Source organism: Drosophila obscura, unplaced genomic scaffold, assembly GCF_018151105.1.
Source record: "Drosophila obscura isolate BZ-5 IFL unplaced genomic scaffold, ASM1815110v1 contig_150, whole genome shotgun sequence".
NCBI lineage: Eukaryota > Metazoa > Arthropoda > Insecta > Diptera > Drosophilidae > Drosophila > Drosophila obscura.
Genome location: NW_024542736.1, coordinates 1,581,138 through 1,598,600, shown reverse-complemented (window position 1 = coordinate 1,598,600; position 17,463 = coordinate 1,581,138). Strand labels below are relative to the sequence as shown.

The 17,463-nt window shown below is 48.2% G+C and overlaps 1 protein-coding gene across 1 annotated transcript in view; it reads right to left on the bottom strand.

Moving 5' to 3' along the window:
* Positions 1–17,463, bottom strand: part of LOC111077544 (GATA-binding factor C) — a 34,975-nt gene that overhangs the window by 14,187 nt on the left and 3,325 nt on the right. Inside the window, 2 exon segments of the mRNA XM_022371965.2 lie at positions 6,216–7,002; positions 7,162–7,448. Coding sequence (XP_022227657.2) covers positions 6,216–7,002; positions 7,162–7,448 — 1,074 coding nt within the window.

The window sequence follows — 17,463 nt, the reverse complement described above, 5'->3', positions numbered from 1 at the left end:
CTCTCTCTCTCTCTTTCTATCACTGGGCTTCGACATTGCCTTTTGCTGACTTTACACATTTTAATTAAGCAGCGACTGTGGCAGAGACAGAGGCCGGGCAGTGGCAGCGCTGTCGCTTCGTTCTAGTGACTGCAGTTACGCGCTCTCTTGGGCTCTTGTGCGGCTCTCCCTCTCTTTGGGCTAACTGTAAGTCAGCCTCATTTGAATAAGTTTAGTCATAATTTGTAAGCAAAGTTGATTTGTCTCTCACACACACACACAACGCGCACGCATAAAGCATAAAGGGTGGCAAAGAGAGAGAGATGAAGTTGCAAATGTAACGCGTTATTAACGTTCCATATTACAGTTGTCTTTGCTCTTTCTTCTGCTCTTCCTCGCTTCCCCACTACTGCTCTAGTCTTTTGCTCAACTCATTTAATGACGCTACTAAATGGGCTTCATTATTTCGGTTTTTGTGTTTAATGCTTTTGCTGTTTTTGTTGGGTTGCCTTTGTTTCGGTTCTGTTTGCTTTGAAATTGAAATTTAGTCATAAAAGTGGTGCCCCCCCCAGCCCGCAGCCACCAGCCCATTTTCCACACCCCCGACAGTTACCATTAGCTATGCTAAAGAGAAAACTGAAAGATTTAACGCTACTTTTTGGAGCTTAACCCAGAGGGGGCGTAATTAATTAACCGGTGGCCTTTTTACATGGCCACATGAGCATAACTTTTTATTGAATATTAGCCCACTGGCCGCACCCAAAAGGGGGGTGGAGTGAGCGGGTGTCGGGTTCTCATTAAGTGCGTCGCCTGCCCAAATGCCATTAGGGGAATTCCAGTTGCGTTTTGATGACAGAACTTTAACGGTTATTCCTTTTATTTTGGTTTAGTTTGCTTTGGCCCTCACGTGATTTAGCTGCTGCTGTTGTCACACGTGTCCTGTTCTGTCCTGCTCTGTCCTGTCCTGTCCTGTCCTCTGGCATGCCAAACATTTTGTTCTTGAGCTTTCAAAGAAATTAAATTAAACGCTCTGCGTGTCTCACTCCTACTCCCACTACCACTGCCACTGCCACTCTCACTCCCTCCCACTCGCGCTCTGTCTCACACAGCGTGTGGTCAAGTAATCTTTGTCCATCTGTCTCCCTCCTGTGCGCACAGCCAGAGGCGCGTTAAATAAACAGTTCATTTGTTTTCATTTAATCGCAAGTTTGCTCTGCTCTGCTTTGCTTTCTGTTGTTGTTTGCTTTGCTCTCTTCACTCTCTTTTATCGCTCCCTGAGTACTTGCGGCTTGACTTGACTTTTTTAATTGCCTCACATTTGGGTGCCGTGCCGTTGGGTGTGCTCTTTTTTATACCCCTTGGAGTGGGTATTCTGATTTTTCGCATGGCAATTTTCGGTCCCATAATACATCTATTTTTTAAGCTTTCTGCCTAAATATATTTTCATACAGTTTAGTGGCTTGCTGGATGACAATCAAAAGATTGCCGTCGAGGGTATCACAAGTTTCGAACTTCGAGTCTAGCATTCGTTTTCTGTTGTTGCTTTTTGGTTTTTTGTGTTTTTTTGCGTTTGCCAAACTGCGTAACAAACCAAGGAAAGGAAGAGGGCCCCCGGCCGAAATTGCCGCCAATCAAACAGGCAACACCCCCTGAATTAAAGCTGCATAAATTATGCGAGGGAAATAATAAAAGTTTCGTATCGCGAAACTGTTGAAGTCTGAAAATAGATGTGTGTTTGTTTTGTGCTTTCTTGAGAAATTTCCAACTGAATTTCTGTTTGCTTTTTTTTTATGTCCCTCCACTGTGCACACAAAAGCTCTCTCGCTCTCTCTCTGGCAAATATAACTGCAATTTTCTGAATAGCTATAACTCTTTTCTCCTGCCTTGCACACTCGGCAGTCTCATGCATATGCATACATATGTACATACATATGTATGTATGTGTCTCTGCTGCTGCCTCTCTCACACGCTTGCCACCTCCAACAGAAGCCGTTGAAAATTGAAAACTTTATGCATTTATTAGTTTGTCATAAAGCAGAACCAGAACCGTACGGAAAAGAACAGAACAACGGAAGGCCATCGTCGAGTGTTTGTTGGTCTTTAACATTTAGCATAAAAGGGCTGGCCTCTTACAGATCTGCCTCCTCCTCCGCCCGCCCTCTCTCTCGTTTGCTGCTTATTAAGCCATAAAGTGTGGCTTGCTATTGTTGCTCTTCTGACTGTTTGTTCTCTCTCCACTCCACTCCCCCCACTCCCCTCCACACGACTCTTCTGTACTGTGTTCTTTGGTTATGGATTTGCTCTAGCGCAGTTCCCGGTAAGTTGTGTGTGTTTTCGGCTGCAATCCTCCTTAGGAATAAATATCCCCGCTCGGCAGTTAATAAATCAAATGTGTTAATGATGTTTTTACCCTATGTGGCCACTGTGACAACACAAAAAGAGCAACACACAGCCGAAGCACTGCACTCGCCGAGCAGCGCAGGGAGCCGAAAATGAGAGCGGAGTCTGCATAGAGAAGTGTAGGAGGAGTGGAAGTGAGATTGGGACAGTTTGAAATCAAGGTATGTTCGTTCAAGGTATGGCATTACGGCAAAATGCACTCGAACACTGCCCATTCGGTATCCTTTCTGACTTTGGGCCTCCCTCTGTTTTATGGCCATTAAGTCTTTGTTTTATTCACTCTTCTGCTTTGTTTTTGGTATCAATTTGCCTGTCCTGCGGCCTGTCTCACCCCCTCTACTCACTCCTCTGACCCCATGACAGTTTTTCTTTTCTGGTTTTTATTTATTTATTTATTTGTGTTTTTCCAGACACACGTAGCAGGTTGGTCTATGATTTAGTAGCCTGCTTATAACTGTTATTTCTTGTCCCTCCCGCCCCAACACACTTTTCTGATCTTCTTCGTGGACTGTGGTCCAGGGACAATCATCATCATCAACATCATCCATTGCCTTGTAATTTCTTGGAAATTTGTGCACACTTTGGTATTTCTTCCTCATCTGCTTCTCCGTTTTCGGGTCTGGTCTCGGTTGTTGTATTTTACGGTGTGACATTGTCTGGGGTCCCAAAAACCCATAACCGAAAACCAAAAACCAAAAAACCAAAAAACTGAAACTGAAACCGAAACTGAACCTGTTTTTAAGGGCCCCGATTTGGCATCGTCTTCGTTGCTGTTGCTGTTGCTGCTGCTGGCGCTGCTGCTGTGCTTCTTGTTGTAGTTGTAGGTTGTCCCGGGGTCTAGAGGTCTAACTAACTGTTGCTGCCTTGATTTGACATTTGGCGTCAGTGGGCCATAATTGTCTAGAATTTATGTGTTGTACCTTTTTTCTCGTTAATTTGTTGCATGTGGGTAGACGTAGACGAGAGAGAGAGAGAGCGGGAGAGAGATCCTGAGACACAAACCAACAGCAAACCACATCTCTGGTCTCTGGTCTCGGGTCTCTCTGGTCTCTGGTCACACACAGTTTTTAATTAGTTGCTTGGATTAATATACAGATTTATGGCTGAGTCTTGGGTTGTTTTTTGGTTTTAGATTGCTTTTGCTTGAATAGAGAGACAATTACTGGTGAGCAAGACAAAAGACACATGGATGTGTGAGTAAATAGTTGTTGTTCTCAAATAATTGTTGAAATTTCACAAATGAAAATGCTTAAAATACTCGGAATAAAACAAGAGCGAGAGATAAACGTAAAGGTAAAAACGGTTAATGGTAAACAGTGAACAGAAAGGCGAAAAGGCAAAACAAAATGAAAAGTATGCGCCTAGTATGAATAATTGACACGCTGCGAGAGACTAAAGGGGTGTGGGGATATGGATGTGGGGATCCTAAGAGGGTATGGGTATCCTGCGCATGCCACACATAAGTGGCAAGCGCCTCATTTTGAGGCCAGAGCTGTCAGGGCCCGGACAAAGGAACAATGGACCCTATACCCAAACCCTGGCTCATCCCTGCTGTTTAAGCCCAAGAGCCCTGATTGAGTGAAGTGAGCGGAACAGGCGGCAGTGGAAGACGGTGAAGTCGAAGTCGAAGGAATGCCCAGTTGCCCAGTGCCCATACCCATATCAATTACTTAAAGCTCATTCACAACATTTTTTATTTTCACCTGACAAAAGCCCAAATGGCATCCAATCAATTCAATGCACATTCGTGGCCAGTCTCCCAGTTCCCAGTTCAGTTCAGTACAGTTCAGTCCAAGTCCAAGTCCCCAGTTCCAGTCGCATCCCCAGTGGCTGATGCTGCGAGGCAGTGGCAGTGGCAGCAGCGGCAGTGGCAGTGGCAACGAGCCACAAACTCGCAACACATGTTCTTGCGCCCGAAAAACTTATCGCAAGCGATGCGATAAAGGATAAATAAATACGGGAACAGAACAGGCAAGCAACAGGCAGCAGCGTAGCTCGACCTGGCTCTGAGGATGACTCCAAGTTGGAGGAGCAGGCCTAACGAAGGTACGAACCCAACAATGCGGCTGCACACAATTTTTTCTCATCTCTCTACCTTTTTTGTTTATTTTTTATTTTTATTTGTATTTTTTTTTCTTTCTGTTGGGTTAGTTAAAGCAAGCAAACTGTCGCCTGGCCAAGAAAATGAAATAAAATGAAATCTGAAAACATTTTGTCAGCGGAGATGCAGGAGAGATGCTTCTCCCTCGTATTGTGTTCGTACCGCTTCCTCATTTGTGGTCGCTGTTATACAGTCATGATTATGGGGGCTCACATGGGATACGGTATACGGCATACGGCATACGGTACGTGTCTATTTGCATTTGTGGGTGCAGCTTTTGAAGCAGGGTGCGCTCGGTGTTGTAACAACAGTAACAATTGCAAGGTGAATGGGAAGCAGGGTGCGCGCGCTACAAAATCTGCCCTCAACTGGGGGTCAAACAGAGAGAGAGAGAGAGAGCTGTGAGTGATGCTAATAGGGTCCTGGTATAGCCTGGAATTTACCCCTAAAACTAACTAAATGTGTGCTACCAACAGCTACTACGCTTAGCCATTGCCAGCTGGCCGCTTTCGACTTGTATTTGGGGGTTGGCACTGTGGCACTCCGACTCCGACCCTCACGCATAGCATAGTAGCCCCTGCCCAAGTGGCAGCTATAAAGATGTCGTTGTCGTTGTTTCTGTTGCTGCTGTTGTTCTTGTTGCTGCTGCTGCTGCTGATGTTGTTGAGTTGTTGTCGTCGGACCATGCAAAAACGCAACGGCAAAGCAGGTGCAGCAGGCGGCGTCCAACTTCCGCAGCGAATGCGAATGAATGCGGCTGCCTCTGTACGAGTATGTGTGTGGTGGGTCTTTTCAAACATCAGCCACGGCAGCGGCACTGGCAGCAGTAGCAGTAGCAGCAGCAACAACATGAAGTAATTAACAACCACAACAGCAACAACAACAACCACATTGATGGGGAGGCAGTGGAGCCAAGCAAAGCGTTGACAATAGCATTGAAGTTGCAGTTGCAGCAGTTGCCGTTTGCCGCTTGCCACTTGCCGCTACTCCTCTCCCATTGTTGGCTGCAGTTGTTGTCATTGTAATGTGCTGATTTCATGGCAAGCGACTACACCGCGTATACGCAATGGGGGAGCGGGACATGGTCTGGGGTTGGGGCTGCGTCTGCGGCTTGGGCTGGGATCTTTCTGCATATTTTTACGCGGCCCGCAAAAGCAGGAAACATGCTCAAGTGGCGGGAATGTGGCCAGGCCAGGCCAGCATGCTGCTCCAGAGCACATGTCAAGTGCAACTTCTCTTGTGTGTGTGGATGGGGCATGGGCAGGGGGGAAAGAGTTCCGTGTGGTGCAGGAGTTAAGTGAGAGAGGAAGACGTTCTAGTAGCTTCCCACGTGAGCGTGTGAAACGGCAATGGCAAAGGGTTTTGTCAATCAAAGCAGGTGGACAGGGGGACGGACGGGCAGGTGACGAAATGAAAACTACAAACTAAAATAATGAAAATTAAACATTAAGGTGTTTCAACTGGGAACGGTTTACATTTGCTATCGATAAATTACCGAGATTTTATCGATTCAAACATAAAAGCGCCGATTATGCAATTAAATTTAACAGAAAATAATTTTTGTAAGTTTTTTTTTTGTATTTGCAAGCAAATGTAAACCGTTTCCATTGGACACAACACAAAGGGTAAACATAATTGAATTGTTGTACAATCGATAACTATCGATAACAAGCAACAATGATTATTCACCCACACCAAGATCGCATAATGTCGGAAAAACTTTTGTCTTGCTTACCAGCACTCGTCCTCGGCTTCGTCCGCACCGGCTTCACATCCAGTCCTCCGCCGACGCCACCACCGCCACCACCCACCCCGGAGCCACTGTGTCCGGACAGGGATGCCGAGCTGCCGCCCGCTCCACTGCCACCACCCATGCCGCCGCCCATGCTGCCGCCCATGCCGTGCATGGACGCACTGGCCGCTGAGGAGGCGGAGTGATGATGGTGTCCACTGTGATGGTGGTGATGATGGTGCGCCGCTGCAGCCGCCGCTGCACCCATACTATGCCGCACGGCGGCCGCCGCCACGGAGGAACTTTGGAACATGTTGGCCGCTGCCACCGCCGCCGCCTGGTGGTGCGCCGCCTGTGCCGCGTGGTGGTACGACGCGTAACTGCTGCTGTCGTAGCTGCCCCCGCTGCCGCCATTCGCGCTGCCGCTGGCATTATTGGAGGCCGCATAGTGCGCCTGTGCGGTGCCGTCGAACAGGCCGTTCGAGGTGGTTGCCGCGGAGGCTGAGGCGGAGGCGGAGGAGGAGGCATTGCTGTTGTTGTTGTTGTTGGGATTGCTGCTGCCGCTCTGCTGCTGCTGCTGTTGCTGCTGCTGCTGCTGGCTGCTGCTGGAGTTGGAGCTATTATTATTGCTGTTAGTACCTTCGCGCTGTTTGGGCGCTGATGTGGGGGCGGGTCCGCTCGAGCTGGCGCTGCCATTCTGGATGGAGGGCTTGATGTCCAGCGCACAGCTGGCGTCCGTCAGTGAGGTAGAGCCCGTGGCCTGTTGGTGCATGAAGGCGTTCATAACGGCCTGTAATGGGGGGGTGGAAGAACACAAAAAAATTAGTCCCTGGCTAGAGTCCAAATGGAAGCAACAAAATGAACGTTTCACTGTTTAAAGTGTTAATCGATAAGCTATCGATATTTCAGATTTGTAAGCCTTCGAATCGATCCCCTTCGCTCCACTTACCTGGTACTCGGATGGACCGGTTTGTACTGAGTCGGGCGTCGAATCCTTTGGCGGTGTCGGTGGGAATGGAAACGAATGCTGGCCGGCGGCCGTCGTCTGGTGGCTCTGGCCCATCTGGCCCAGCTTGTGCTCCACCTGCGGCTCCTGGGGGCAGGCGAACTGTCCCATGCTCCAGGCGCTGGCGGGGGCGAACGACTTGTGTTCGCTGGTCAGCCAGGGACTAAGCGGTGTGTGGAAGTGCGGACGGCACACTTGGGGCGTGGCATGTGTGGAGGGCATGCGGGATGCTGTAACAACAAAAATATAAAATGCGTGCTTAATAAAAATCTGCGGCTAAAGAAATCAACTTAAATGCTGCATTAAATCAATTATGGCCCGAATTTATAACGAAGATAAACCGACTTAGCCGCGACCAGAAGCGATAAAAATTCATAATAAACGACGACGCGGTTGTTCTCTGCCTCTGCCTCTGCCCTGTCCTGCCTGTGTTTTCCTTTCCCCTCTGTGGCTGCCGCGCAAATTTGCTAAGCAAAAGCCGATCCAAGGCGGAAAAGCTGCGTTATAATTTATGAAACACCAAAGAGAGAGAGAGAGCGCAGAGCAAAGAACGCCTCGGTAAGGCACTCTGACCACACCATGCCACACCACACCACAGCACAAGCAAAGATCAAGCGATCGATCCACCATCGATGCAACGCTTTCGGCCTTCGGGCCGTTTTTGCATATGGCCAAGACCAAAGAGAGCCACAGAGAGACTGCGACTGCGACTGGTGCTGGTGCTGGGACTTCTGCATTGTCATAAATTGTTTAATTTGTATCATAAACAATCGCGTTAAACTTTTGTCCCAGAGCTAAAAAGATCGATCAACGGCTTGGATCGGATCGGGGGCCCCGTTTGCCGCCGCCGCCGCCGCCTCACCTATGCCAGGGCTCGGCTAAAAGTGTAGCCTAAATGTCTGGCAGTGTATAATTTAGCAGACACCAAGTGAGATTTATGTGCGCCAATGCTGCCGCTTGGTATAGGCTGGCCCCATGCATATCCCCCTATGTCTGTGCCGAGTGTATCCTCGGAGCGGGTGCCAGGCTGGGCCGGGTAGGAGGCATGCTGCAATTGTTTGGGGCGCACTTATTCTTATTATTATCATTAATATTGCTGGCTGCAGCTCCCCAAAGAGTCGCAGGCCTTTGGGGCTTGTTTGTATGCGAAATTATTTTTGATTATGCAGCAGCCAGCCACAGCAAAAGAAAAATCAGCAGCAGCAGGAGCAGCAGCAGCAGCAGGAGCACCAGCAGCAGCAGCCCAGCAAAGTCAAAGCTGGCTAGCCTGGCCAACAGTAGGTCAGTTCAATGCACGCCAAGATGGATTAGGCCAAATCAAGATCTACAACCACAAAGGAGAACAAACTTGCAATCGTTTTGGCGCAAATGGAGAAGCAGAAATGCTCTACAAAGGAGTCGAATTTTCGAATTAAATCTTTCTCCCTCATGGGAAACTTATGCACAAACTCCCCCCTTCTGATAGCTCCATCTGCAGCCAATCAAATCCCAGATTCTCCTCCCCAAATGAACCGCAAAACAAAGCTATAATTCCTCAGCCCCCGATAAAGGGTATATCGCCTTCATCGCCAGCAATCAGCGGTTGCAAAAAAAAAGAAGAGAAGAACATGATCGCTCGATGGATGGATGGTTCGGTTCACTTGGATCGATGGATCGATCGATCGGTTGGTTGGTTGGTTGGTTGGATCGCTGCCTGCGATAATATCCATTTGATTATCCTAATAACAGTGCTTTAGTGGCGATATTATATGTACGTGTGGCTGATTATAGAAATTAGCCAGGGCAGAGGCAGTTTCAGTTGCAGTTGGCAACCACAAGAGCCACAGTTGCCCAGTTGCACAGTTGAACAGTTGGACTTGTGGTTTCTTTGAGTTCCGTGGAAGATATTTGCCCTGGCCCAATGCCTCAATCAAATGTTGTTGCTGCTTGTCCCGAGACGAGACTTCACACTTTTGCGCCGACAACGACAAAACCCGATTACCAGCTACGTGCCACCTCATCTTTCAATGAAAATAAACCCACCTCTCCCCCCCCACCAATGTATATGAAGTCGTCATCATCGTACTTGTACTTGTATAATTTGGACAGACCCCAGACTCAGACTCGGGGAAATAATCACATTGGACATGCTAAATTATAGAGTGCGCGGACCCGCTGCATCTTTCAGTCAGAGAGGGAGAGGAAGGGCTCTGGCTCTGACTCTGGCCAAATCAATGTCGGTGCTTCTTTAATTGGAAACTTTCAATTTGTTTTGGAACCCCTCCGATGGTGTTGGCGATAACAGAGCGCTGTTAATGGTGGGTCTGTAAGTACTGCCTGCTGCCTGCTGCTGTTAATCTGCATGAGTCACTGTTAGCTGAGGTACGGCTCGGATTTGAGGCTGAGCCTCTCCGGACCTGTGCGGGGCGGCTGTTGGCATCTTTTTGTGTGTATAAAACAATTCGCTAATAAATCAAGCCCGGAGTACACAGCAATTAAAGTTGCAAAAAGTTGGAAGAAAACAACAAAAAAAGGCAACAAGAAACAACGACAATTTTTTTTCGTATTCTTATTGTTGTTGTCGGTATGCAAAGCTCGTGCTGGTGAAAAGCTCTGTTGTTGTTGTTGTTGTTGCTGTATGACTCGTATGTGTTGTGGCAGGGGGCAGGGGGTTGCCCTTGGTCGTCCCCGGCTGACACGTTCTACACAACAACAACAGCAACAACAACAACAACCTGTACAACAAAAGCAAGTTTGTTGTTGCTTTTGTTTTTTGTTTTTTTGAAGTTTTTGGCCTGCGCTTGATTTCTTCAAAGTGACAGATCAAAGCCACAAAAGCCGACTGACTCGACTCTCCCGCTTGCTCGCTCGCTCTCTCTCTCTCTCTATCTTTTTGGACATTTCTATGGTATTTTAAAAGCGTTTGACAGCGCTCAACGCTCTCCAGCGCCTGTCCATCTAGGCCCAAAGCCCGCGTCGCTTCGAGTTCGAGTCCCGAGTCGAGAGCCAAGCAAGTCAAATCGAAGTCAAGCCAAAGCCGGGTAGTATCCGTTTGGTTTTGTGCGCCGAAAGCGCCTTTTAATTGCAATCGACTTTGCTTGACGACGACGGCAACGACGACGTGAATGACATAATTAATGTATGTATGTACGAGCATGTCTATGTGTGATGTATGCGATGCACTTAGCCGGACGTGTTGGACATTTGAAGATGACAGACCATGACAGACAGAGAAAGAGAGAGAGAGCGGCCAGAGAACAGGTGATGTCCCATGGCAACTGTCGCAACAATTTCAATTAGTAAAATGCAGCCAGCAGCTGGATCCTATCATTTCGGCCATCTCATACGCACAGCATCCTCATACCCCGTACCCCATACCCCTTACACCATTGCCCATACCCCTTTTGCTATTATCATCATCAACACATTTGAATGGTACAACAAAAGGCAATGGGCAACTGTATCGCACCGCTCAAAGAGCACTGCCATCTTGATAGGATACGGGGCGACGACGAAAAAAAAAAGAAAGGATTTCCAGCTCTTTGGTAAATTAAATTCACACCAAAAGCTGCCCCCCCCCCAGATATGGGATTAGGGGTTGAGAGATTTTCCACGTTATCAAAAAAGACAAATCAAATCCGCAAATGAGTAAAACGAGACACTAGAAACACATTCACACTCTTCACACTCTCCATCTCTCTACACATTGCTAGATGATGTTTGTTCTGAGGGGATTCCGGAGTCGATTAGTGGATTCAGCTGCTTCCTGTGCTGGCCAACAATCAATCATGCAAAGGACTCGGGCAGGAGCCAGGGAATCCTCTGGTTTTGATCCCTTGTACGTCGTATCGTGTATGTGTGTCTGCAGGCGGTGGCTTGGCTTAATTTATGGCCAGAGCTACCCTCAAGACATATAACAAGGACTTTTCACCTGCTCCGATGTAGATGTTGCTGTTGTAGGCGCGTGGCGGCTCCAAAATGCGGTCAAGTGTCTCTCTTCCTCTCTCTCTCTCTCCCTCTTGTTTTGTCTCAGCCTTTGCCTCTCTCTTGAGACACTTACACCTGCTCCAAAATTGGAAATTGTTTAAACATGCAGCAGCAGCAGCGGCGGCGGCCGCAGCGGGCCATAAACTATAACGGATTCCAGTTTTAGCCACCACCAAGAGCCGCCGCCGCCGCCGCAGTGGTACAGTGGTACTCTGTTGTGCGCTCAGCAGGTAGGTCAGTGTTTGGCCGCCTCAAAGACACCTTGATAGTTTTTAGTTGGAGCTCAAGTCGAGGCTGAAACTGAAACTGAAGCTGAAGCCTGACAACAGTGGCTGAGAGAGGGTCTCTGGGCTGCTTAGCATTTTGCGCGCTTGTTTGTTTTAATTATTTCTTTGCTTTTGCCTGCCTGGCATTATGGCATTTGCGTGACTCTCCGACTGACGGAATGACGGAATGACAGACCGACTGACGTACTGGGGGCCGGAATGAGTGACTGACTGACAGAAACAGAGGCAGTCAGAGGCAGGCTGCATTATTAAGCGCAAACTGCGCTGCCTCTGCCATCTATATTATTAACACTTTATTTGCGGCATGCCGCACACCCCCTGGCACATACACAGCTACAGCTACAGCCACAGCTACAGGCACAGCCTCGGCCCTGCCTCAAGTTGCATGCCAGCTTATCATTAGTCATAAGTTGTCAATTGTATTTATGATAATGCGTTTAATAACTCAAGTAGCAGCGGCTGCCTGTATGTAAGTTATGCTGCCGCCGCTGCTGCCCATTGTAACAGGGGGCAATGTTGCACAACTGTGAGTATCTCTTTTGAGGAATTCTCTGGGTTATTAATTGCTTTATAATTGTCGTATTACAAGAGCATTTCTGTGAAGAATTTCACTCTGGCGCAAGAGGAGAGTTAGTTTTTGGCTCTGAATAATGGCTCCCCGTAACCAGGTTGTTTGGGCCAACGTGTGAATTACGTGGCCTGTGCCCCAGCCCCAGCTGCCAGCAGCTTTTGCATACTACGTGCAACAATGCTGCCTGCCACAAACTACAACAAAAAAAACTATGCTTAAAGGAGAAACAGCAACAACAAAAAATAGGAAAACATGTTGACAACAAGCAGTGCAACACAGTGTGGTAAAGGGGGTAAAGGGGGCAAAGGGGAGTCGCGTTTGGGTTGGGTTTTGGCTGTGAAGTGCGCCATTTTTGTGGCCATTTGTTAGCGGTTGCAGCCGCACCATTTTCCAGCTTAGTTAGTGGTTGGAAGCGGTCGAGGGGGAAGGCGAAAAAAAGAAAAAGAAAAAAAATGTTAATAATGCGGCTGCAGTTGGCATTTGGTGGCACATTGAACTGCAGCTATGGGCAGGGTAGAGTAGGGTAGAGTAGGGGAGTAGGGCACCTGGAATCCTTGCCACGCAATGGCCAAAGCCAAAGCCCAAAGCCAAGGAAATTTATGCAAATGCCACCTCGGCTGTCAGTCATTCAGTCAGTCAGTCAGTCAAACGCTTTGACAGTTTTCAGTTCGTTTGGTTGCGTTTTTTTGTTGCCTCCATTTCTTTCGCGCTCTCTCTTTCTCTTCGCTCTCTGTCTCACCCGCTGCTGGTGGTCTTTTGCTGGCTAATGAGCGGACACCCCAAAAAGGATGCCGGTGTGTGTGTGTGTGTGTGTGCGTGTGGAGTTCGGCAGAGTGTCCTGTGCTAACAAATGCCTTCGCTCGCACTTATGACAGTTCGAAGCGTCAGCGAAATCATTAAAATTGACAAGTTTTTATATGCCACAAACCAAATTTGGTCAACGTTTGAAGTGATCGCTAAAAGTGTTCAACAAAGTGTGTCTCGTCGGCTGTGCTGTGCTGTGTGTGCTCCGTGGATTCTACCAGCAGGCGGATTCAACTGCCCTCTCCTACGCTGCTGCTGCTGCCGCTGACAAGTTGCTGTTCGGATTGCTGTTTCTTTTTTTTGCTGTTGGGACCACCGGCGGGCGCTGCTTCACATGTCATAAATAAGAACGCGTTGACATTTATCACAACAAAGGGCCAAAGACAAAAGGCTTGGGCCTGCCTCCTCCGTTGCTCCCCCGAAATGAAAAGACAAAAAAAAAACCAACTGGCCAAAGAAAACGTTGCATAAATTCATAAGCGGCTGCGAGCTTGAGAAATTCAATTGATGCGACCTCGACTTTGGAGCTCTCTCAGAGCTGTGCGCTCGGACCGCGGCGGCTGTGTCCACTCTTGTGGCATATTCGCATATTAATAAAATATTTTATTAAACACACGCGCCGCCGCCGCCGAACAGCCAAACAGCCACAGCCAAACAGCCAAAAGATGAGATGCGATGAGGATCCGCTGCGAAAAATTATGCTAAACAGTTTTGGCTCTGCGCCCTCCCAAAAAAGGCCACAAACGAAACGGAACGAAAAATCGTGAGTCTGCCTGCCTCCCTCTGGCTGCCTGCCTGCCTGCCTTCCTTCCTTCCTTCCTTGGCTTGCTTGCAACAAATTTTTGGCGGCGTCTCTGGCGACACATATTTCCAGTGATCGAAACCCAAGGCGGCCCCCAAAAAGAAACCATGAATTGTCCACATATTTTCGTGTTATTGCTGCATTGTTGTGTTGTGTTGTGTTGTGTTGTGCTCTGCTGCTGTGGTGTTCACTTTGGTAATCGGTTCTTCTTCTTCTCGGGTTGGCTAAAACTGGTTGCTGTGGCTAAACAAATTTGGCTGCTCATCGAAGGCGAGCATTGACAAATGTTAATTAGAGAGGCGTCATTTGTTAGGGGGTCTTCTACACAGGTTGATTCCATCTTCCCATCTGCCCATCTTCCCATTCCAATTCCCAGTAAGATTGTTCTAGTTTGATAGCTAATGTTGGGGGCGGGGCGGGGCAGTGCGGGGGATTTTCTAGGAAGCAATTTGACTGCGGGTACAATGACTCTTTCGGTGGGCCTCCTCCTCCGCTGATTAATAAGCCATTCGGGGGGCTTGATCAGTTAAGGCGAAATGTCGCAAAAGTCATTTGTAAACTTGACACTGCAATGGGACCACGGACTCTGCCGCAGTACATGGATGGTTACCAAGGGGCACAGTCGGAGTTACAGTCGGTGCCACACAATGCCAAACACGGCTGCACAAATGTATTAGCAACAATTTATCAGAGGCACACAAATGTTTGCTGCCGGTTGCAGCTTTGGATGCTGTTGTCGTTGTTGCTGTTGCTGCTGTTGCTGTTGTTGCTGCTGTTGCACCATTGACAGCGGGGGCAGCTGGCAGCTGCCAACAATGCGCTAATATTCAATATTGTAATTGCATGCACAAATCGTGGGCCCGAGACTCGCTGGCAACATGTTGCAGGCAATGCGACGGACGGCCGGCTCCTTTGCCTCCTTTGCCTCCTTTTCTCCTGTTGGCTGGCTGGAAAATTAATGAATGCTGCCTCCTGGCACTGCCTGCCTCATTGTATGGGCCAGAACGGGGCATATCGACCGCTCGCTGTGTTAGACAAATCACAACAACAGCAGCAACAGCAGCAACATGTGGCTGCCACTGCCGTGCTGCCGTGCTGCCATGCTGCCGTGCTGTCATGCTTCCATGCTGCTGCCGTGTAAGATGCGTAAGCTTTTGTCTTGATTGTTGTCGATATAAATCGCATTCAAGTTGCATTTTGATTTAACAAATTAATAATGAAAAGAGCACGGTAGCCGCTGCCTTTATTGATGATGCCACATCATACAGTGCTGCATATATGTATATACATACATATATATAGATCTGTATAATGTATTTATGACTGAAACAAGTTCCTGGAAATCTCAAACTGACAAATGACAGCGACTGGGATCAGAGCCAGGGCCTAGCTGGGCAAGACTTCCGGCCCCGTTTCACCAGAAGCAGTCGGCAAGCTTTGAAGGAGCTTGTGGCATTCGCCATCTTGGCCAGATTGATGCAGCCAGCAGAACAGTCACAGGCACACAGGCACAACAGGCACAACAGGCAACATCAGCGACATTGATAGTGATTGAAGGACAGCTGTTCACACTAGGCGAAGCTAGCTAAGCCGCGGCACGGCCTGGCCAGGTCTGGACTGGACTGGGCTGGGTAGGGAGAATGTCAAATTAGAATGCGAAACGTGTTGGCAGTGGGAATGTGTGGCTGCAGTGGCGGACAATGGCTGTGGCGGCACCTTTTGGACCTGTGATGGTTTGCCGGCAACACCTTTGGCTATGTGGCATGCAAAGCAGCAGTAACAGCAGCGACACTGCAACAACAACAGCAGCAGCAGCAGCAGCAGCAGAGTCCAGCAGCAACAGTCACAGTCAGAGAGCGAGGCGATGCGAGGCGAACGAAGGAAATGTTGCTGGAGTGCAAATTAATTGAAGCATCGCAGCAATGTCAACGACAGTGGCAACATCACGTGTTGCATGTTGCATTTTGGCGTAGGCAGAGAGTTTGGCTCTGGCTCTGGCTCTGGCACTGGCTCTTCCTCCGGCATCGCATTCTTATAATTATGTCATTTAATTAAGCAGAGACAGTTCTTGCTGCCACGACTAATTAAAACATCGCGCCAGCAACAGCAGCAGCAACATGCAACATCAACATCAAACATGTGCAACGCAATGCGCAACGCGGGCGGTGGAAAGCCTTATACCCATGCCCCATACCCCATACCCCATACCCCATCTTCATCTTCATTTTCATCTCCATAAATGAATGACCGGCCACTGTCAATGCATTCAACAACAATCACACAAACTGCGCTTCAACTTTGCCGCTTTGCATCGTACGATGTAGATGTACGGAGGAATGTTTCCTGGAATTTGGGTCATAATTAATGTGGCATGATTTGGCAGACGTTTTAATCAAACGCGAATTGAATGCTGCCCAGCGAAGCCACCCAAAGCCAAAAACACTAGATGGCAATAGAAGGCCCTCCGGCGGCAAGGGAAGCCTGCCCACGGCAAGGGAAATTTCATGGGCTTAGAGGCCACATCAATCATACGCAGCGGTGGCCCAGCTGTTCAATTGCAATACCATAACTCATTTTTATAGGCCATCCACTCAAAAGCACACACACACACACTCTCGAACAGCTCTCCGCAATTCGTTGAAAACTTGCGCACCGGGATTAAGATTTGCAGTCGAGATTCTGTCCCGAGGTTCAGGCACAAGGCAGCACAGGCAGCAGGCACGCTATGGTTATGACTCTGACTGTGACTCCTGCCCCATGCTCAGCCCCAGCCCCGTCCTGGCCTCGTGGTTGCAGTCGGTAAATTACAACAACTATTACACACACACATACACAGACAAGCAGCAATCCCCCCTCGGAGGGGACGTGCACTCTCCGTCCTGTGTGTGACTTGACTAGTAGTTGTATTCCTGTGTGCTTTTTGCGCTTTTGGCCGTGTTGTAATTTCTTGGAAATTTTTGTGCAGTTTTATGCCGGGCCACACGAAAATTTATGAGTGGCGAGCGCTTCAAGTGCAACACCTGGTAGCTGGTAGCTGGTAACTGGCCAGGAGCAGCAGTTGCCAGCTTGAATGTAGACCTAGCGCAGGAGTAGACGCTGAGAGTTAGAGAAGAAGTCTGGAGTGTGGAGCTGAAGCTGTAGTTCCAAGAGACTTTTTTGAATGGGCCCGCATCTCATTTGATATCCTTTTGTGACTCGCTGCCACTGTGCGTGACATTTGCGTTAAGTGCTGCCGTCCCCACACAGCCCGATTGTGGGAACATTCTGGCCAGCAAAAACTTTTCATTTTGGCCGATTCTGCTTGGCCGATAAGCCCAAAAAAAAAATAGTTGCTAACAACAAATGCACGACAGACCGAATATTGGACCCCGCCCTGGCCACTGGTCACTTCTACCATTCCAATTTATTAATGGCTATATCTATATCTATCTCTATCTTTCAGTTAGAGTGCAATGGCTACATGGTAGTGTGCTTTACTTCTCTTTCATTCTTGCAGTTTGAATTGCATTCGCTCGGAAAATACTCAAGCTAGAATGAGTATTCAAATGTTTGGCAATTAACAATGTATTTTATGCTCGAACTTTAACAGCCACAGCGCTGTCGACGAGGCTAACAGATTAAGGCTAACTAATTGGCCGTTCAAAAGGTTACAAGAGTGGGAAAATAAGCTGCATAAAGAGTGCATTTTGCAGGTGTATTCCCAAAGAAAACTGTGAGAGAAAAAGGGGTTCTTAGTAAATATAAAGTAGGAAAAAGAATATTTTTTTTCTTATGGTTATTTGTACCCATAAAATGTCAAGTTAATTTACCCTAAT